The following is a 22,724-nucleotide window of genomic DNA, read 5'->3' on the forward strand; positions in this document are numbered from 1 at the left end:
TAATAAAAAACAAATGTATTTTCTTTAAAAAATAGCCCTCCCCAACAGAGTCCCCATACTATTACATCATACAGAGCCAAAATAAGTTGCTTCCATGTCCTTTCATTCAACCAATTGAGAAGTGCTATGACAAGGACTGTTCTTGATCAGTGGCTTTTATATTGCTTAGTCAGTGAGGCTGGGTGGAGCGGATTCACTTGTGTCCTCATCATGATGCTTTTCCCAGGGTAATTCCATGTTGTCCTCCCCTGTTGCAAGGTGCTTTGTGTCTTCAGTGAGTGAAGATAAGAACTGCATCTGGGTCAGTGGTGCTGGGCTTACCCAAGCTGAATTTGAACACAGAGGGGCCGGGGACTAACCCCAACTGCAAAGGCCCCGCTACATTGGTGAGCCCAAATTCATTACAGGTTATATACAAATCACCTTGGACACGTGGGGTCAGTAAAATGGTGTACAAAAGCATTTTGAGTGCGTAAGTCCATAAACATGAATCCCCCAAAAATTGGCATATCATTAAATCTCTATCGTCATTCCCTTCCAACATAAAAGGTGCTCTACCACCCATCAGACATGATTGGAGGCGCTTGAAGGCCAAGAAGTGAAAGTTGTCAGACTACTTTTCGCATTGTACCCCCTTGAGGATACACTCTGACACTACTCATCACAATACAGAACAGCCTTTCAGTTCACCTTTTACACAACTGAAGCTATGACTGGCAGGCAAAAGTGAGCATAATAAGCTCCTATCTCTAGGAAAACATAACGAAGGTGGCTCAGAATATCCAGTCATAATAAAAATGTGATACATGCGTTTCATAAAGTCAGAAAGTGATCAGAAGTGAAGGCAGGGCATATTGAGTAAGTACCCCCCCAAATAACCTGTGTAGCAAACCCCTATCTGTGTTGTCCATGCACACAGCGCACCAATGGGGGATCATACACCAGGCTGGGAGGAGGGGAGCTAAAGCAGAGTGTTAAGCGGGGTATGGATAGGGGGGAAAAAGGGCGGCGGTGTTGGAAGGAGGGGGTAAGTATTCATGTGCGGGTTTTAAGGGGGGGCAAGTGCATGCGTGGAGGCGGCTCGGTACACACTCAGTAGAATGTGAGGGGGCATGAGTGTGCTTGTGTTGATCGACGCTGTGGTCGATGTTTGTAGGTAGGACAAGCTATGTACAAAATGTAATTAAAAAAAAGCCGCGCTATATGTGCGTGCAGTATGGGTGTGTGTGTAGGTGTATGTCAACGTAGTGTATTGGTGTACGTCGTCCCCATTGACATAGGTTGGAATGTGTAGCTAGAATGTGTAGAATGATCATATAGCCAAGGTCAAGTGCTAAAAGTGAGGGAGAAACACTTTTCATTCGGCGTTCTCTGGCCCACATCTTTTTGCTGCTTTCACACCTACACAGACAAGATGAAGACCTTGTATTGCTACCGTTACTCTATTGGTTCAGCAAGCTTAGAGAGGTTGTAGGTGTGAGAATATGTATTATGTAGGTAGGTAGGGGTGTGTGTAGACCTGTGTGTGAAGGCTGAGGGAAGACAAATATCCCCATTCTGAAGTAACATAAACCAATCAATCAGGTAAAGAAAGTGCCTCGTATTTCCTTTCGCAGAGTAAATGCATTATGACACAAAGATTATCTTCCTGTTTACATAAGTGCCCCTTTTCCATTGGTAGGCATCACATTAGGCTGGTTAATAATAATAATGCTGGTTTAGGTGCATGGGATGTGAGTATATTCAAGTATATTCAATACACTCAATGCAATGGTCCCTCTAACTTCTACATTGGCCTCTCTCTACTGGCTAATTTTAAGAGGAGACTCCCCAACCTGCACAGATACAGTGAAGGACTTAAGTCTCATGTATCTACGATATAATACACCTGCTCTTTCTATCTTTGCTCTATTTCCAGTATTAAGAGCAGAGGGCTAGCCTCACACAGACACTTCATATTAGGTGCAGGGTGGCTACATGCTAATCTCTAAGTGCTAAGTGCTAAAGTACCATACGTCCCGTTGCGCGCCTCAAGGCCATAAAAATACAATAAAAACGGCAACATAAGAATGGAGTTCATGATATAAAATTTAAACGATATTAAGTGTGTCCTTTTTGTCACCCTTCCCCCCACCCGGGGGTCCCATGACTCCTGTTGTACCAGGGGCTTGGAACAGAACACGGGCATCCGCCATGCGGATAGGTTAAGAGGCAGCATTGTGGTGGCAGTCAAAAGTCTCGGGGCAGCTCAGCGCCCGTTTTCCTCCCCTCCATATTGCATACATAAGAGTGTGGAAGGTCGCATACAATACCCTTCTTTTTCTCCTCTTCTTTTTTTTTTAAGTCAACATAAAAACAGTCCTGGTAAAGTAAATAAAAATAAACACTTAATTATATCAACAATGATAATAATAACCGTTGTGCAGGACGCTGCAGAGTCTGCCTGGGTTGATCAGGTGAGGGGTGTATAGTTCTGGTACTAGGGTGGTTTGGCTGTGGTGGGTCAGTCAAGAGAGGTATGTGGAGTGTGTGGGTGGTCACAGCCATGGAGGGAGGAGAGGTGGAAGGCTTCCAGTGCGCTTCCGGGCCCATCACCGAGGGATGGTGAGTCTTAAGGACAGTGGTGGTGGCGGTGATGGTGGTGTGGGGTGGTGCTCAGGCGAAGTACATGGTCCTCAGCGTGTCGTGGTGAATCTGCACCGCCTTGGCCAGAGCCTGGGGGTCCCGACCGTTACTCTGACCAGAGACATGGCTGCCCTCCCCACTACAGTAAGGACAGAAAGACACAGGACGCAATAAGTACCGAATAAGATCTGGAAATTATATGGTGCTTATCTTTTTCATTCATTTTAGGTTGAGGCATACAGCTGGATCTACACAACAGATGGCATGGAACATGAATTCATCTTAACAATTAGACTACATTTGAAGTCTTAAACATCTGACAACAGATTTAAGTGGAATGTCCCTTTAAACGTTAACTAGACCACCATGCTCACCTGTCGTGCTCCTTGTCCACCAGATGGTAGCGGGCACGGAAGGCCACGAGGCGGGCGTAGTAGGCTGGCGCGGGGATGGAGACGGAGCGGGTACAGCGCACGTAGGTGTGGCACAGCTGGTAGGTGAGGATTTGCAGCTCGTCGGCGGTGAAACGATTGTCGTCCCACAGGACGTAGTAATGCGAGGGCCGACTAGTCCCCTGCAGAGTGGAGAGACCATTTCATCACTCACGAGGGGGGGATTACTTGAAAACATGAATAATCAGTATTAGGGCCCTGTGTTTTGCCTGGATTTTAACCTTTTGTTTAAAGCTTTAACTTCAAACTGTCCCCTTTTCATGTCAGGTGGTCCAGCAACATCCTCAGACAATTGTTTAATCTTTGGTGCAATTCTCATTCCTGAATAAGGCTTAAAATACAGAATCAAATCTTGCTATGTCACATGATTGTGCAAAACACAGGGCCCTAACAATATGTTTTTAAACCTGCTCTTTTAAAGTTTTCCATATGTACTGTTTTAACTTACAGTCATTGTTATGTTTTATGTTGTGTATCGTGTAAATATATGCATGCATTGTTGGAGATGTAACTCTCAATGTGATTTCTATGGTTAAATAAATAATAAAATAAAAGGATACAAATGAAATAGCCATGGAGCCACAAAGGAGCGTTAAAGAGCTGCATGTGACTCAAGAGCCAGGAGGTTTAGAATGGCTCAGGTTAGACAAACACAGCTGGACAGCAGCAGGAAGCTCCTCCCCACTCACCTGTATACCCGCATGACTGCAAAGGTAGAAGTCAAACTCAAACGGGTGAGTGATGCTGGTGTCCACGGTGGTCCCTGCAGGAATGTTACCACTCTTCCCGATCTACAGGAAAAGACAATACAGGACCACAATATTTAATTACAAACACTTATCCTAACATTACAACCGCAGACCACATCAAATAAGCTCACAGGCCGCATTTGGCCCGTGTGCCGATAGTTTGAGACCCTTGTTCTAGAGTGAAACCTATAAAGCATGATATAGTTATGGTTAGAATAGCTCTGACTGTTGACTCACTCGCTCAGACTTGTCGGCACAGAAGAGGCGTGTGTGGTGGCGCTTCTGGACCACAATGTAGGTGATACCAGGCTGGTAGTCCTTCTCCAGCTTGATGCACGCATCCCTGATGGCCAGAAGCTCATAGTGGAGTATCTATGCAGAAAAATAAAATATTTACTCGTTATCTGTCCAACTGATATCTTTAGAGGTAGTTGCGTTGCTCCCCTCTTTCTGTAACTCTTCCCAGTATTGTGTATTATTGTCACGCTATACTATATCAAATCCTACTTATTCAGAGATTAACTACATACCATTACTTTACTGCTATAAACTACTAGGCCTATTGGTCAAAGTGAGGGAAAATACAGTGATCTGGCCAATTCAACTCTGTCACTTATAAATAATGAAAAATGGATCCCCATCTCTATTGATAACCATTTACAACCCCCAACGACAGAGACCAGTAAGTACCTGTGGGAGCTGCCCCTCGGGCACTCCGTCCCTGTAGAAGATGATCCTGGTGGGCTTGAAGCGGGTTGACTTGTAGAACTGGATCAGCAGTTCTCGCACCATGTAAGAAAGGTCTTCGATAATCTCCTGCCTGGGCCTCTGGACCCTGACTGTGGCACAGTACCTGCTGGGGTGGGCGTCCATACTGCCTACCACCTGGAGAGAGAGAGGGAGAGAAAAGAAAAAAAATAGGAGAGAGGGATGAGAATAAAGGAGAAATGAGGGGACGAGCCCTGCAGACACAGACTAGGGCCTGTATTCAGAAAGCATCTCAGAGTAAGAGTGATGATCTATGATCAGGTCCACCCTGTCAACGTAATCTTATTCACTATTAGCCAAAAGGCAACTGATCCTATATCAGCACTACTACTCAGACTCTTTGTGAATCCAGGTCCAAAATTCAGAAACCATACCTAAAAAGCAAAAACTTTGAAAATACAGAGATGAGCTGAAAAATAAAGACAGACAACCCAAAACATCAATATTTAATTCAGTGTTCTATGATACACCTCTAGCCAATGATACAACATGAGCACTAGCATCCTCTAGATGAGGATAGGCGGTGTAGGAAGCTCTGTGTCGTCAGCATCTATAACAGTAACCTTGTAGCCTTACGCCTTGTTATTGTGAGAAAAATGGCCATCCTTCCTGACCACCTCTGTAAGCGCAGACACACACCCACAGAAGCACATACAGACGCATACAGAGGGCTGTGTGACTCAACAGCCTGCCATGATCGCTTGGCAACCACACAGCCAACCACAGCCAGGCCCGGGTTACGAGGATCAGGGTGACGTCATTTCTTCCCTGTCTGTGAGTCAGTGCTGAGCCATTCTCTTCCCCTTCTCCACCTCTTCTTCCTCATCCCTCCCTCTTAAAATACGATGTACTCTTAATACAAAATCATTTGTGTTAACAAATAGTATTGGTAGTATTGGAGAAGCAGCCTTACAGCGGTAATGGAGGGCTTCTTCCCGTCTCCAGCAGGGGGGTGTGTTACATCGGCCCCCAGGAAGATGACAGGCTCCTGGAACACTGCTGACCTGCGAGACAGGAAGGGAGAAGGGACAAATTCCATCAAACTCACAGGCGTGTGTCTGATTTTAAAGAGTGCTCATATACATGAATGCGTTTCCATCCAGAGCACATTAAGACCAAGTTCGTATTCATTAGGTACCAAACGCAACAAAACAAACTGAAAAAGGAAGGGACTTTGCGTGCCATAATGAACCCAACCCAGTGGAGAGAGTTGGTGAAAGTTTACCGTTGGTGGGGCACCAGGATATTGTTGATTCCCCCCAGTTTGACGTTGATCTTGAGGCAGAGGTTGGAGAGGGTCTGGGGGGACGTCTTCACCACGTTCTTCACCTGGACACACTGAGTGGCCATTCCTAGGAGAGTGTCTCCCACCCTCTTCACCTCCGCTACACAGGACCAGTAACAGGCAGAAATTAAGTGCAGATCCCTAACCGCTAAAATGAAGCAATTATACACGGAGTACAAAACATTAAAAAGACTTTCCTAATATCGAGTTGGCTGGATGTCTTTTCCGTGGTGGACCATTCTTGATACACACAGGAAAGTAATTGCAATGATGAGATAGATCTTATTTGTTTTATTATCTTGCTATCATACTGCGTTCAACAGTGTTCGATCTTGCCTAGCTATCTTGTGTCAAGAGGACCACAATGGAAATAAGTCCATTGTGACTGTGTGTTATCCTCCATGATTTTACTCATGTGCACATACGGCTTTTTCAAGTTTTATGTGTGTTTGTTGGCACCTACTACCATACCCCGTTCAAAGGAACTATTTTGTCTTGCTCATTCACACTGAACGGCACACATACCTAATCCATGTCTCAATTGTCTTAAGGCTTAAAAATCCTTCTTTAACCGGTCTCCTCCCCATCATCTACACTGATTTATGAAAAATGTCCTGTAATATTTTTAATTGTTCAATATTCCATTTGTCACGTATGTGTTATGCATTTTAAATGATATGCAATTATTAGTCATGTAAATTCTGCATTTCTTCAGTTTTATCTGTGAACAAGAATAAATAAACCCAAACTCAGCATGAATAAGGCCAATCTTACCGTAGACGGGGGTCTTTCCAGGCAGGATGACGATGATGAGCTGCAGTCCAGAGTAGGTGTTCTTCAGGTGCCTGAACATGGGCTCCACACTGTCGGCTCCCTGGGCGTATTTACAGAAACACGGCTGGCCCTGAATGGGCATCCCAGCATCCTTGGAGATCTTACGCAGCTGGTCTGTGAAGTTCCTGAGGAGAGTGGTGAACGTTTTTTGTTAGGAAAGGAACCTGGTTCACATGGTGGTGCTGTCTGCGGAGTCCAGGACTGTGTTTATTAAGCACCAAACGGAAGACAATGGACTGAAACAGGGATGTACTATCTGGATTTCTCCAACGGAATGCTCATATCCAATTGCAAACTGTTTTAGACCGTTTCCCATAGTGTGCACTAATGAACACAACCCATACCACAGCAAGTAAAGCTCTAAATGTAAAACAAATAACACTATTCTAACACACAAAACTACCTAGCAAAGCCAAGAACAGTAAATATTTTATCTTAAGATAAATATTGTTGCACTCTGACAGGAATCTCTAATACGATGCCTGAAGATATCCACTTCCCACACTACCCCGACTCCCAGAAGGGTGCTTACTTGAGCACCTCCTCCCGACACTGTTTCTGGGGGGCGAAGCAGGCGATGGCCCACACCTTGATCTCAATACCGTTGTAGAACTGCTTGCCCCTCATGTCCCACACCCCTTGGTTGGGCGTGGCGATGGCCCGGTTCTGTGAGGTGGAACAGGTGGGAGACAAAAGCTTCAGAACCAGATCAATGTCAGGGCTGTTTGCACTCTGAAATCCACAATTACTGTAGTGGGGACTGACTTCTGAAGCCAGAAGCCTGGTTTGATATAGAGTGGTGAGCAGGAACTCTGTGGACCCTTTGTGTCCGGAAGTAATTTAGTCATTCATCGCAGCCGTTGGTGCTCTGTCGAGTTGCTATTTTCTTATGTCAATTAACTCGTGGCATTCCTGGATTACTCATAAAACTAATAAGGTCTATATCAACAGTAGTCAGTTTATAAAAAGGTTAAGGGTACAAGACTGGGTACATGGCTGTGTTGGCAAAATCACTACATATCCCCTCAAGCAAAGCAGGGAGAGGCTACCCGTTGTCACAGTTCCAAGACCCGTCAGAAACGTCCAGCTAAACCTACGCCAATGACTAGCAATGTTATTCTTCACCACAGTTATCTTACGGCAGATCGAACCAGTCATGACTATTCAACAACACAATAAATAATTATTTGTTTTTTTCAAGTTTCTTTCCAGCGAATTTCTTAGTTACATGATTGTATAACTAGCAAATTAGTTTTGAAGTTGAGGGTAAAGTATTTATGAAGTTTGGCAATGAGGACAAAAACTAGCATAGTTCAGCTAGCCAGCAGGATATAGCTGGGCGCACATGCACACGAGATTAATTCAGGACATGAATTGCAGTTTTTAATACCCTGATATCAGGAGCTGGCAGCGAAAGGTTTGATTAAACAATTCAGAGACTAAAACGAATATATCAGATGACATATTTAAGGAGAGCGAATCGATATTCAATCCCGAAATAAGCAGTAACTGTCAATAGTAAAACAAATCTTGAAACGATGTTTGAGTGAACATGAATCCAGAAAATGAATAGTGAAGTCCTTCTCACCACTCTATAGCCTACTGGTGACTGCTGTGTGGGCTACTCCTGCTGTTACTGTCATATACACTACCGTTCAAAAGTTTGGGGTCACCAAGAAATGTCCTTGTTTTTGAAAGAAAAGTACATTTTTGGTCCATTAAAATAACATCTAATTAATCAGAAATACAGTGTAGACATTGTTAATGTTGTCACTGAGTATTGTAGCTGGAAATGGCTGATTTTGAATGGAATATCTACACAGGCGTACAGAGGCCCATTATGAGCAACCATCACTCATGTGTTCCAATGGCACGTTGTGCACCGGGGCCTCCCACTCCTCTTTCTATTCTGGTTAGAGCCAGTTTGCTATTTTTTGTGAAGAGAGTACTACACCGCGTTGTACGAGATCTTTGTTTCTGGCCGAGAAAGTCTTTGTTTCTGGCCATTTTGAGCCTGTAATCAAACCCACAGATGTTGATGCTCCAGATACTCAACTAGTCTAAAGAAGGACAGTTTTATTGATTCTTTAAATTAGCACAACAGTTTTCAGCTGTGCTAACATAATTGCAAAAGGGTTTTCTAATGATCAATTAGCCTTTTAAAATGATAAACTAGGGATAGTTAACAATGTGCCATTGGAACACAGGAGTGATGGTTGCTGATAATGGGTCTCTGTACGCCTATGTAGATATTCCATTCAAAAATCAGCCGTTTCCAGCTACAATAGTCATTGACAACATTAACAATGTCTACACCGTATTTCTGATCAATTTCATGTTATTTTAATGGACAAAAAAAAAGTGCTTTTCTTTCAAAAACAAGAACATTTCTAAGTGACCCCAAACTTTTGAGCAGTAGTGTGTATATATCTGGACAGTAAACTGTGCTAAAAAAACTGAGCAAGTACACAGCATTTTCTTTGTTGTAATTAAGTACATAGAATTGTAAGGATGCTTAATGTGGCCGTACTATAAGCGTGATGTCTCTTACCCGTCCTCCATACTGTAGGATAGGGGCAGGCAGCACCCTTCCCGTCACCTCCGCCATCTCATCCTTCACCTTGATCCCAAACTCCTGGATGTACGGGTCCAGGTTAAAGTTGGCATTTTTCATCTGTGGACAGACGGGGACAACAGATAGGATGTGTTATTCATTCTCTCGTGTCACATTCACACTGCACAATGCTGTGCTGTCAATTCACATCTAATCTGTGGAGAGAATAATAGGAAGTAATTTACTATGTACAGTCTTTTCCCTCAAGTCTAGTAGTAGTATGTGTTCATCTGTGTTAAATTCATTAATGCCAATTCTCATGTTCATAGCTGGTAGTTTCGCATTGCAGCCTCCAGCCACCAGGCGGCACCACCGACTCACCAGTCGGCTGATCTCCTCCTGTCTGTCAGGTGCAGAGCGAGCCGTGGCCTTGATCATAGTGGACGTCTGATTATCTGTCAGTTTCTTGATGCAGCGCTGTCCTGCTACTATGTTACACACCTGCAGGGACACAAAACCAAAAACCATTGAGCATATTATATAAGCAGGAATTTCCTTCTCAGGTACAGAAAGCAACTGGATTGGATGTTTCTCACCTCCAGGGGCAGGTAGGTGTGCTTCTGCTCCTGCCCCACCTGGAGGCAGGGCAGGTGGGGATACTTGAGCTGCAGATTGTACTTCTGCTTGAAGTACTGGGCTACCGTACATTCTACTGTCTGTCCACTCTCAAGCTGCAGGGGAAATCTGGTAGGGAATGTGTGATAAAGATGGTAAATGACTAACACAGCAACCTGAGAATAGTCATCCCATGCCTCACATTGATGCAAGCGCCTCCAGAAAACCACTGGTGTCTTCACTAAATGCTAGAAAAAATGTGGATACTAAAAAAAACATCCATCCTCGTCACAGACCATATCTGTACTCAGAATCACAAAGACCAATATCCCGACTGACACTGATGATTTATAGGTCATGACTTTTATTGGAATTCTCTCAGACATATCATCCACTCAAAACATCCCTTCTCCGGGGAGCATCAGTAGGGTCAACCGTGTGACGCTACTCACGTCTGGTGGCTGGCGGGGCGTCGCGTGACGTTGCAGACGCGGTACTTCCTCTTCATCTGACCGCAGTGGGTCACCTCCACCTTCAGACCTGGTAACGCCCACCGACAGCAGGGCACAGACACACACAAAGATAAGAGCCAGCAGTAGTGACGGCAAAGGGGACAGACGTAGATGGGGAGAGGGTGGAGGAGAAGGGAAGGACATCAGAGTTCTCCCCATAGGCTGTGTGCACAGAGGCGCTGCTCCACCAGTCTTTCAGTGGTTCACGCTTTACTCTTTAGCGCCATCGTGTGTTCTTTCAAATGTATTTCTTTATGAAAACTCAAACAAAACGTATAATAGTGCTTTCAATCAGGCCGTTTTATAGAAATTGAAAACATTCTGGGGAGACTCCTGGGGTAGAAAATAACAGGGGGCGTGGTGGAGAGAAGGATGAATCAGGATGAACGTCAAAGAGAAGGTGGAGAAAAGGAAATGGAGTAGTGAGTGAGTCAGAGAAGATAAGAGAAAGAGTGAAGTGAGTGATGGGAGAAGGAGTGAGTGGGAAGGAAGGAGTGAGTGGGGAAGGAAGGAGTGAGTGATGGGAGGAGGACTGAGTAATGGGGGAAGGACTGAGTAATGGGGGAAGGACTGAGTAATGGGGGAAGGACTGAGTGATGAGGGAAGGGTTGAGTGATGAGGGAAGGGTTGAGTGATGAGGGAAGGGTTGAGTGATGGGAGAAGGAATGAGTGATGGGAGAAGGAATGAGTGATGGGAGAAGGAATGAGTGATGGGAGAAGGAATGAGTGAGGGGAGAAGGAATGAGTGAGGGGAGAAGGAATGAGTGATGGGAGAAGGAATGAGTGATGGGAGAAGGAGTGAGTGGGGAAGGAATGAGTGATGGGAGAAGGAAGGAGCGGTGAGCCGAGTGGTGGAGTGAGGAGTGATGTGAGGGGATTGTCTGAGGGGGCATTGGTGAGAGGCAGGCGGCATGGCGTGTGGAAGGTACTCACTCACTGTTCAACGGCCCACCTTTGATCTCCTTGGTGAAGCGGACCCTCTGCGAGTCGGTGAGGGTCTTGGGCTGCTCGTCTATGTTGCGGATGTCCAGGACTTCACACATGAACTCGATCACCGGCTGGGCTTTGTAGAAGGCCGTGGCAGATACTAGAGGGAGAAAGAGAGCAGTAAGTAATGCATTCAGTCTGAAAGGAAGTGAAGTGCAGCGGAGACAGAAGCCCAGTGGTATAGGATTATGTTATTCCTAAGCATTCCTGCCTGTTTCGGTCCGTTTTCTTCCATTTGGTGCCTAATGAACACAACCCAATACTATAGAATGAAGTCATTTCTAAGCATTGATCTGCGGTGAATTTTTTATACCACACAAAATGGATGTTAAATCATAGACCACTGTGAATGTAACTTTAAGAGCAGACCTAACATATAACCTCTTGTGATCAGATTTTCATTCCATCATGTAGATGCAACTTTTTATGCAACAAGGTCTGCGACTTCATACCCTCGAGTAGATCTTGCCTGGTGGGACTAAGCCGACTCACCGTCAATATTGAGCATCATTTTCCACATGGCGGGGCGTACAGACTGGTGGAAACCAAACCACACCTCTCTCCCCCCTCCCAGGGGATGGTAGTATCCTTCAGGTGGGGAGAAGAACGATCGTCCCACCGGAGTGTACCTAGATGACAAAAATGACCTTAGGGAGAATGACTCATTTGAGTCCCAGCACCAGAGCATGACTCAATGTCCAGTAATTCTGTGTCACCTATAAGGCTTTGCAGACATGAGCCCAACAGAATGATTCAACAGCTTATGTCTGTGATCGAGTCAAGCCTCCAAGTCACTGTCTGATTATTAGATTTACCGTAATTTCCGGACTATTAAGCGCACCTGAATATAAGCCGCACCCACTGAATTAAAAAATATATATTATTTTGAACATAAATAAGCCGCAGCTGCCTACCGGTACATTGAAACAAATGAACTTTACACAGGCTTTAACGAAACACGGCTTGTAACAAAAATAAATAAGCTTTAACGAAACACGGCTTGTAACAAAAAATAAAAAATTAGCAGTAAGCTTTAGTTGTCTTTTTGCACTGGATCAATTCCTCACGCTGCTGTTTCCAACGTCTTATCATCGACTCATTAAGACCAAGCTCCCGTGCAGTAGCTCTATTTCCTTTTCCAACAGCCAGATCAATCGCCTTCAACTTGAAAGCTGCATCATATGCATTTCTCCGTGTCTTTGCCATGATGAGGGTGACAAAATGACTACCGTAATCAGAATGATGGGAAGTTTGAGAGCGCTCGATTTAATCTAAACAGTAAACAGAAAGGTTGTTTGACCTTAACCCGTTAGGCAATTTCATTGGTCTAATGAAAGCTTCATGCCGCCAAAAAAAACTGAGCACGTCACAGAATGTGTTTTTTGGGAGAAATTTTTTTTTAAAGCGGGAAAAATCCATATATTAGCCGCGTCATTGTTTAAGCCGCGAGGTTCAAAGCCTGGGAAAAAAGTTGTGGCTTATAGTCCGGAATTTACAGTAGTTCATGTGACACCTTTACACAGTTCCCAGCTATCAGGCATCTGTTGTTCCGGTCATCTCCTCTAGATATGTAAATATAACAGAATCTAAAACTAAATCGCTGTTCAACAAGTTTGATAGGAATGTCTTGCTATTGTTAGAGAGTTTAAAAAAAAATCCTAAATAACAAAACATTCACACCTCAAGGCAAACGTATGCCTTTCAATCAGTTTGAAGACAACATGCACACAGAGGTGTCCTGTGGCGAGTGTGTTGCGTGTTCTGACTGTTTGTGCATCATAGATCCTCACTTTACAATTAGCTACACGCTTCTCTGCCCTTGCTTTCATAGTGTGTGCGTTTGCATTTGTGTGTGTGTGTGTGTGTGTGTGTGTACACACTGGTGGATGTGCTTAGTGTACACAGTGTATCGTACCTCATGGAGGCTAGGTGGCGCATGGCCACATCCAGGGCTTGGACAGAGTCCAGGGGGACCTGCAGGCGCCCGCTGACCAGTGTCTCCTGGAGCAGACGCCATGACACCGTGGCCAGGAAGCGGATAGACACCTTGAAGATACGATCCTTCCCCTCCCCGGGGATAGTCACCTCAAAGTCCACCTTCAGGGAGAAAGAGGGGGATGAGCAAGAGCAGAAAATGGAGCAATGGAGGAGAGTGTAGGCGGAGGGGAGATGGGTTATAGGATAAAGAAATGGAATGGACAGACAGGAGTAGAAGGGGACTTGCTCAAAATGTATAGTACATACCACTTTCTCTCCCTTATGCCTACCTTCTCACTTCCGATAGGAAGCGCTAGCACCGTATAGATATTCTTCTTGCCGTCGTACACTGGCTTCCTGTCGCCAAAGAGCTGGGGCTTGAAGTGTTGCACCATGTATTCCACCACTTCCCTGCAGGGGGCGACACAGAGTCAAACACATCAGGTTCACCATCATGGCCATCAGAGGTGACAAAACCACAAAAGACTACCATCTGTCAAGAAATGTAGTGGTCCAAATTAAACCCAACATCCTATCAGAAATCTGGATTTAGGATGGGTGTTTTTTTGGGGAGCAGGGAAGACTCGATTCTATTGGTTATGGATCAAGCAGGATACAGCTGGTGAGAGGTGATGGTCTCATGGTCGTGGGGGAATACCTAGGACAAAGGGAGGTAGGGGAGGTAGCTGTGGGGCCCTAGCACCCCTGAATACATGGTGCCTTGGCTTTCGTCTAAGTGTGGGGGTAGAGTGGACGGGGTTGAAAAGGAGAGGTCATGTGGAGTTGACCTTTCGCATGCCTGCATGGACCCTTTGTTTGAAAAAAAAAACTCCTACTAAGTAAGAACGAAGCAGGAAGCTCCAAGATGTGTTTAGTGTGTGTACTTCGTATGGAACATTTTCATCAGGCAAAGTAAAACGTCAGATTTGACTCAGCTTTTCTGTTAATCAAGTAAAAGAAAGAAAGAGAGAAAGAAAGAGAGAGAGAGATATGCTTTTTTGTTGTTGGATATACAACAGTTGAGTTACTCTATGAGGTTGTACAACGGCTGAAATCCTCAGTCAAATCAAAGGAAAGAAACGCAGGCGGCTCAATTGGCCAACCATTGAAACCAATGTCTGATGGTTTAGAATAGATTGGCCAATGATGACCACCTTACAATGGGGATCTCTTGAAGACCGTTAATTATATCCTGGCTAGGTAATGGTGGATACTGGACTAGAGAGTCATAGTCATGGTGCACTAATGAACTGTGAGTCTCTCTCTGAATCATCTTGAGAAGTTGTTTGACCTCTACAGACTTCTACATAGAGTGCGGTCCTCCGAGTTCTGGCTATGGCTCAGTTCTACAGTCCATATTCTGTGGTTCTTAAAAACATTGGGGAAATGTTAGCGATCAAGTGGACCACTGCTTCACTTATAGTTGGGGACACCTGGGTGACAGGTGTTGAGTTGGGTAACCTCAATCCCCAGGCTATTGCCCACAGGGGACGAGGTCTGGCACATGAGACTATGTAGGGGGACACGTTACTCTACCTGTTGACCCGTCGGGGACACTTGTCAGGCTTGATGTCCACCTCGTAGTGGAACACGTCCATCTTGGGGATCTCCACCTCAAAGTAGTTGGCCAGCAGCTTGATGGGCTTGCCCACCGTGCCCATGCCCGGCCGGCGGGGTGCCTGGAACACCTGCTGCAGGGGTGGGGGGAAGGGCCCCATGGGCACTGGAGGGGCAGAGGTGTCGGAAGTTTAGCAAGGGCAGAAACGGTTGGGATGTGGGTATAGGAGATGAGGAAATAAATGGAGTAATGAGGAAAGAAAAGTGAGTATGGGCATGTGATGATGGGCAGAGAGAGGGGGCATGGGCATGTCATGATGGGCAGAGAGGGGGGCATGGGCATGTCATGATGGGCAGAGAGGGGGGCTTGGCCATGTGATGATGGGCAGAGAGGGGGGCTTGGGCATGTGATGACGGGCAGAGAGAGGGGGCATGAGCGGGATGACGAGTCAGGAAGAGGCAGGAAGACGTAGAGAGGAAGAAAAGAGCAACAGATGGACAGGAAGGAAAAGTTTGAGCAGCAAAATATGGGGATAAAGAATGAAGGAATGGGTGTACATGGGAGAGGGAGAGAGGGGGGTGAGAGGGTGACACGAGACGAGGATATTGACGAGGGATAATTGCGGGAGAGGGGGGAGAAGGAACAAAGCGATTAGGGTGAGAGGGAGGGTGTGAACGAAAGAGAAGGGGAGAGGGTGGTTGGTGGTTCAATGAGAATTAAGGGTGAGAGAGAAAAAGAATACATTAGGGCGACGCTGGATACACCAAGCCAGACAGACACTGAAAGAAAGATAGACATTTCCTTAAACATGCCGGCAGGGTGAGAAACTGCTAGCGGAGGAGTAGGCTAGCCTCACAAGGGCTTCTAGTGGGATTTTGTATTGAAAATAATCAAATGACCTCAGCCTACATAAGATGGAACGATCACAAATGTTACTTAGTTAGCGATAGTAGCATATGTATACAATCCAACAGTCACGGAAAGATGACGAAAAGCCTTCATTTGAGATGTTTTCGTTTGACGTGAATTCTACTGCTAGCCTCTTTTGAAACATAATTTGAAACTTTGGTACTGAGCAGAGAGCGAATACAACACAAACTGCATGTACACCAACTAGTGCATGGCAGCGGAAGATGGGTGGGTGGTCGACGGAAGTCAGCTGGGCCCTTCATTTGTGCAGTGAGGAAAACAAGTATGTGAAGTTCAACAGGTGTAGGACTTGAGATCGGCCTGGTAAAATGTGAGACTCCTGCCTTCCTCCCCGCCTGAGAGGGGGCCCAGCCAAGCCCTGTCCAGTCCATGTCTTAACCTCTGCTTCCCCAGAGAACAGCCCTCTCACAATCACAACAAAGACCCCAGCTGCCCTCATCCTCCATCACACAGACAGGGGGGCTGGGGGGGAGAGGGAGAGCCCCCACTACCACACACACAAACACAGGGGTCCCCCCCAACATTCCCAGCCTTACCATGGAGACTCCACAGCAACACTGGCATTGTCATGGAGATCAGGAAACCTGGAGGGATGGTGGGTGGAGGGGTAGTGTGTGTGTGTGGGACCTTGGCCTTTTTCATCTTGAAGCAGCGTTAGTGTTTCCACATTAGGTCCGAGCGGCCTCCTCCCCAGTCATTACATGCGAGGCCTATAGCTGAGCTGAGCGGAGAGCTTGTGGTTTAAAAAGGCAAGCATTGGAAATCCTGTAGTCAAGCATAGCAGTCAGTCAAGGATGTATACGCTCACTAGGCCTTAAAAAAGCAGCCAACTACGGACTGGCAATCTGGCATGATAAACAACTTAATAAGACTAGGTAGATTCTACTGAAGGTGTGTTTGTTACGCCTACGGCATAAGTCTCAACAGTCTTGACACAGAGTAGGCTAAACACACTGACACACATGCACAATTGCAGACACACACACACACACACACGTCACCGGCAGCCCGCCCCACCCCAGTGTAGGCAGATGGTGAGAAGTGGAGCCAGGGATCACACATCCCCAGACAATAGCAGTCTTTCCCTGGCACTGGGGCCCTTTCCACGTCAACTGTGTGTGTGTTTCTCCCTGGAGTCTGGTTTAGGCCCGGTTCCTTTATCATTGAAACATGGAATTACACACACACTATTCCCACATCCATTTCCTGCTGACATCACCAGAGATGATCCCATGTCTAATAGCTGTCTGGAATCGTGATACAGCTAAGAGTTAACTATTTATAGGTTTAGGTTCAAATAAGTATTCAAACGCTGTCCTGAGGTACAAGTATAAAACATTGTAGTAGTTTAACTCTACTCTTGAGGACAGAGTCAGTGTTAAATGGGGCAGTGCAGTCAAACACGTGATTTTCCTGTGTTTTTTATACTTCCACACTGAGGTTGGAAAAAAAAATACTGTGAAAATTATGATAATGCATTTTAGTGTAAGAGCTGTTTGAAAAGACCGCCTGAAATGTCGGCTTGTTTGGCTGGGTGGGGTTTTTGGACCGCCTGATGACATCAGATGGTATAAGCTAATAGGCCAGTAACAAAGACAGCTTGTCATTCTCTCTGCCAATAAACAGCTATTTTTCAGGTTATACATCCTTCCCATTAGGCTCCTCCAATTAGGCCCGAGCTAAACATTTGCTTGTGCAATTACATTTTTCTAAGAATCAATTTTGTCAATTTTTTACAATTTTAATTGAAATCAATCACAGTAAGGTACTTAATTGCTAGCCAGAAATTATTTGATATTGAGATTAAAGGTCCAGTGCAGCCATTTTAAGGAAAATACCACTCCAAGTATAATTTTTGTATTTGTTTCATTAATCCACTGTTGAGACAGTCCCAAAATGTTTTGCATGTCAGCAATCAAGTTTTCAAAGATATAGAACTTTCAAAATACAGAAAGTGTCACAGTATGCTTGCTGCGTTATGCATCATATGATCAACTGTGGACTAATGAAACAAATACCAAAAGATAAATTGAGTGGAATTTTCCTTTAAGTGTTACTGATTAACTGACTAATAGTAATGCGTAAATGGTGTCCTACAGGATGTTCAGTAAAATCCTACTAGTCCCAAATCTGGAGGCCAGTCAGTCAATGTAGTTGCGTAAAGATACACAACAAAGAATATGTAGCTTTGGTCAGAGAAGAAGACTTCTGAAGATGGGCGGGTCTGGGGGTGATTAGCTGTTTGTTTTTAGAGAGGAGGAGGGTGACAAACAACTCCATACTTAAGTGTCAACAAGCTGTCAAATGACAGGCCTACTCCATTTGAAAGAGAGCGAATTTTAGCTAACTTAAAACCTGTTAGGGCTAGGGGGCAGTATTGACACGGCTGGATAAAAAACATACCCGATTTAATCTGGTCACCACTCCTACCCAGTAACTAGAATATGCATATACTTATTACATATGGATAGAAAACACCCTAAAGTTTCTAAAACTGTTTGAATGGTGTCTGTGAGTATAACAGAACTCAAATGGCAGGTCAAAACCTGAGAGATTCCTTTACAGGAAGTGGCCTGTCTGACCATTTCTTGAACTTCTTTTCCATCTCTATCTTTTACTAAGGATCTCTGCTCTAACGTGACACTTCCCACGTCTTCCATAGGCTCTCAGAGCCCGGGAAAAAACAGAATGTCGTCATTCCAGCCCCAGGCTGAAACACATTATCGCCTTTCTCAAGTGGCCGATCAAGGGACTCTGGGCTTATGCGCGTGACCCGACCGCCCCCGCCTTTGTGATTTTTTCCTCTGTTTGCCGAAAAGGAGATTCCCTGTCGGAATATTATCGCTTTTCTACGAGAAAAATGGCGTAAAAATTGATTTTAAACAGCGGTTGACATGCTTCGAAGTACGGTAATGGAATATTTAGAATTTTATTGTCACGAATTGCGCCATGCGCGCGACACTTCTTTACCATTTCGGATAGTGTCTGGAACGCACGAACAAAACGCCGCTATTCGGATATAACGATGGATTATTTTGGACCAAACCAACATTTGTTATTGAAGTAGCAGTCCTGGCAGTGCATTCTGACGAAGACAACAAAAGGTAATCAAACTTTTATAATAGTAAATATGATTATGGTGAGTGCTAAACTTGCCGGGTGTCTAAATAGCGAGCCCGTGATGCCTGGGCTATGTACTTAGAATATTGCAAAATGTGCTTTCACCAAAAAGCTATTTTAAAATCGGACATATCGAGTGCATAGAGGAGGTCTGTATCTATAATTCTTAAAATAATTGTTATGCTTTTTGTGAACGTTTATCGTGAGTAATTTAGTAAAATGTTAGCGAATTCCCCGGAAGTTTGCGGGGGGTATGCTAGTTCTGAACGTCACATGCTAATGTAAAAAGCTGGTTTTTGATATAAATATGAACTTGATTGAACAAAACATGCATGTATTGTATAACATAATGTCCTAGGGTTGTCATCTGATGAAGATCATCAAAGGTGAGTGCTGCATTTAGCTGTCTTCTGGGTTTTGGTGACATTATATGCTGGCTTGAAAAATGGGTGTCTGATTATTTCTGGCTTGATACTCTGCTGACATAATCTAATGTTTTGTTTTCGTTGTAAAGCCTTTTTGAAATCGGACAGTGTGGTTAGATTAACGAGAGTCTTGTCTTTAAATAGCTGTAAAATAGTAATATGTTTGAGAAATTGAAGTAATAGGATTTTTAAGGTTTTGAAAATCGCGCCACAGGCTGCAAGTGGCTGTTACGTAGGTCCACCTAGCCCATAGAGGATAACTGTGATTTACACTAATGCCTGGGGACCATTGATTATGCACAGACTGGACTTCAGACCAGACTAAAGCACAGTGTCATAATATCACAGATCATCATAATATGTGGAGTTGTATGGCTGTCTGCCCACTTTAACTAAGTAACAAAAGTGAAACACCACGTGCTTTTTGATATGCCATAACTAGCCTTTCGTGAACTAACACTGACACTTGACTCCCCCCCACCCACAGCTACTAGCACGGACTTTGCTGATAACTACTTCGAGGAAGAATGTACTTACTATGACTAAAATATGTGGATGTCCCACCTAGCTATTTTAAGATGAATACATTAACTGTAAGTCGCTCTGGATAAGAGGGTCTGCTAAATTACTAAAATGTAAATAACTCTAGCATTACCCAACAAACATTAAATTGGAATGACCTTGCTGTAAAAATGTTGGCACCGAAGTGTCCATGGAGGTGTGGTTTAATTTCTGATCTAAATGGGGCGGAAGGTAGCCTAGTTAGATCGTTGGACCAGTAACCGAAAGGTTGCAGGATCGAATCCCCGAGCTGACAAGGTAAAACTTTCGTTCTGCCCCTGAACAAGGCAGTTAACCCACTGTTCTTAAGCTGTCATTGTAAATAATAGTTTGTTCTTAACTGACCTGCCTAGTTAAATTAATGTAAAAAATATTTTTATTTAAATCGCAACGTAAGGAGATTGTCCAAGTATTCAAATACATAACTAATTGTGGTGTTCACAGACTTGAGTTAGTTCATTGTGGATTCATTTTGGTGGGGTGTGCATAAATAACATTTGGATCAGTGCACTTTTCTATCATTCTAAAAATGTATGTAGAACACTGACTGCCAAAACAGACAGTCTCGTATTTGGGGTGTGTGAGTGAGAGGGGTGCTGAGTAGTGAAGGCGGGCTTTACCTCGTGTCTCCACGCCAGAGATTCCCACGGCCCCCCTGCCCATGGACATTGTCAGTGCACCAAAAGACCCGTCTCTCGCTATGATAAGTAATTTCGAATAGTGCACAAGCTATGGTTGAAAAAGACCCACAATCGTTGTGATGGACGGGTTTTTCAGCCAGCCAGCTAGCATAAGAGAATGCTGCACCAGATATGACGCCCGTTTTCAAAAATGTGGGCAATTGCATGTTACCATCTGCTGCTATAGCTGAAGATAAGCAACAATTTCAACCTTGACAGAGAAAAGAGAGACCTACCAGCGCCAGACGGTCCCGGCTCCATCCCATCCACTTAACCGCGCGGGCACTAGACAGTCCAGGGTTCTATGGCCACAGCGCCGGCCCTTTCAGGCTGGAAGAGTTGCAGACCTCCAGACCCCTCCTCTCGGCATGTAGTCTTCTCCGTACTCGCTAAACCCCCACCCCTTCCAGTATCCCCAGACACAGAGTTGTAACGACAAAAGCTGCCTGTCTGATAACCCAAGAACTGCTGCTGAACGGCTCTTGTGTGATACCTTGCGTCGGTCTTCTTTCCTCCGGGTTGAACGCGCTTTGCCTGGCCTGATAAGATGGTCCGTGGCGCTATGATTTCTTATCGGTCTGTTATACTCCTGCTCACCGTTCAAGCACGATTCTCCAGCGGAACAAAAAAGGGCCAGCCCCCCCCGGAACAAAAAAGGGCCTACCAGCCCCCCCCCCCGGAACAAAAAAGGGCCAGCCAGCCCCCCGGAACAGAAAAGGGCCAGCCCCCCGAATGCTGTACCTCTTCTTTGACTTTGAAGGATGTTGCATTCTGTAGACGAGTTGTTGTAGTCGCCCTCTACTGGAGGCGGCTGTACGGGTCATCTTGGTGTAGCGGCTGAGCTGTACATGGTTAGTGCTATTCGGAATTCTTGAGACGTCCTTACCCTACCAGCGTTTCCCAAACTTGGTCCTGGGGACCCAAAGGCGTGCACGTTTTGGGATTTGCCACAGCAAATTCAAACAATCAAAGCTTGATGATTAGTTGAATCAGCTGTGTAGTTGTAGGGCAAACACCAACACGTTCACCCCTTGGGGTCCCCAGGACCGAGTTTGGGAAACCCATAACCCTTACCTGACCTTAACTATTTTAAATCCCACTTCAGTGGGGAGTAGGGACGTCCCAAGATCCCGGATAGCACTGAGTCCAATTTGAAACCTATCCAGTAAATGTTTAAATATTCTATTCGAACCCCAGAACACCAATTTACCTGAACAAGTTTCCTGTCAATCCACATGCCCAGAAATCTGTACAAACAGTTCCAGGCGGAAGTGGTCGGTCTTTTGATTACGTCACTCCATCGAATAAGGAAGGGGACGTCATCTTAAACGGTGAGTTGGAAGGTATGTGCAATATGTAAAAATACGGTTCATAATGTTGATAATTCATGATCTCGTTCAACAATATGAATGAAATTGACCATTTTAGTGAAAGTGCAATTGCTTTGTACATTTCAAACAGTGTTGGTTATCGCTCCCTGTCCGGTTTGTGTTAGCTAGCTAGCTACGATAACGTTATCTAGCTATGCAATACCTGATTCACATGAATCATAGACTCATAATCATATAGCTAGTTATCAGAATATGATTTGGTTAATATATCCCGTTTATGCATGTAGACTAGTGGCGTATGTATCAGAACTAATCGGATACAGTGGAGTCCGAAATCATTAACACCCATAAAGATCAGCAGAAATGACTATAAAATAAATCATTTAAATGCTAAGCAATTGTATGCTCAACATGTTTTGTAAGTTATATTATACGAATACAATTGCTCAGAGAAAGAAATGTTGTTTAACAAGTAATACATGATTTTCCTCAAAAAGCTAAGGGTCAAAATTATTGACACCCTTGTTTTGGTATCCTGGCGGGTAGGAGCGTTGGGCTAGTAACCTAAATGTTGCTGGATTGAATCCCAGAGTTGACAAGGTAAAAATCTGTCGTTCTGCCCCTGAGCAAGGCAGTTAACCCCCAACAAAAACCGCCGATGGCGTGGATGTCTACCAACATATTTTACAGTAGGAATGGGGTTATTTACTGCTCATTGACGCCAAACTAGTGTTGCACGGTAAACTGAAACGTCAGTACTT

The 22,724-nt window shown here is 44.8% G+C and overlaps 2 protein-coding genes across 10 annotated transcripts in view; one reads left to right on the forward strand and one right to left on the reverse strand.

The window, feature by feature from the left end:
- Positions 1-21,282, reverse strand: LOC106582818 (protein argonaute-1). 5 transcript variants are annotated; one of them, XM_014166299.3, is made up of 19 exons: positions 20,869-21,282; positions 14,895-15,081; positions 13,649-13,769; positions 13,297-13,478; positions 11,874-12,010; positions 11,332-11,481; positions 10,335-10,422; positions 9,864-10,011; positions 9,649-9,768; positions 9,265-9,387; positions 7,246-7,409; positions 6,654-6,838; positions 5,820-5,979; positions 5,508-5,598; positions 4,517-4,711; positions 4,064-4,198; positions 3,767-3,868; positions 3,000-3,199; positions 1-2,767 (listed from the first exon to the last, which is right to left on the reverse strand). In XM_014166299.3, exons 1-19 carry the CDS (start codon positions 20,891-20,893, stop codon positions 2,656-2,658), a joined length of 2,625 nt encoding a protein of 874 aa, XP_014021774.1. In that variant the 5' UTR covers positions 20,894-21,282; the 3' UTR covers positions 1-2,655. The 5 variants fall into 5 exon arrangements, with proteins under 5 accessions (XP_014021774.1, XP_014021793.1, XP_014021783.1 ...); XM_014166318.3 differs by having other exon boundaries at positions 1-2,764; positions 11,347-11,481; positions 20,869-21,281; XM_014166308.3 differs by having other exon boundaries at positions 11,347-11,481; positions 20,869-21,281.
- The window catches only part of dhdds (dehydrodolichyl diphosphate synthase), an 11,696-nt gene continuing 8,963 nt past the window's right edge, over positions 19,992-22,724 (forward strand). For 2 of the 5 annotated variants that reach the window (XM_014166410.3, XM_014166401.3), the window contains exons 1-2: positions 19,992-20,210; positions 21,876-21,975. The gene's annotated coding sequence lies outside the window, so the exon portion shown is untranslated. Of the gene's footprint in view, positions 20,211-21,859; positions 21,976-22,724 lie in introns of those variants that run through there. The other 3 variants (XM_082962901.1, XM_014166374.3, XM_045704064.2) reach the window with 3 other exon arrangements.

This window comes from Salmo salar, chromosome 02, assembly GCF_965601325.2.
Source record: "Salmo salar chromosome 02, fSalSal1, whole genome shotgun sequence".
In the NCBI taxonomy this organism is placed as follows: Eukaryota; Metazoa; Chordata; class Actinopteri; order Salmoniformes; family Salmonidae; genus Salmo; species Salmo salar.

Coding starts and splice junctions, on each gene's coding strand:
- LOC106582818 (XM_014166299.3), bottom strand. CDS start 20,893: ATGGAGCCGGGACCGTCTGGCGCTG. Junction 13,770..14,894: donor TGTCCCCGACGGGTCAACAG/GTAGAGTAACGT, acceptor CGCCCCCTGCAG/GGAAGTGGTGGAATACATGG. Junction 2,768..2,999: donor GTGGACAAGGAGCACGACAG/GTGAGCATGGTG, acceptor CTGTCCTTACTG/TAGTGGGGAGGGCAGCCATG.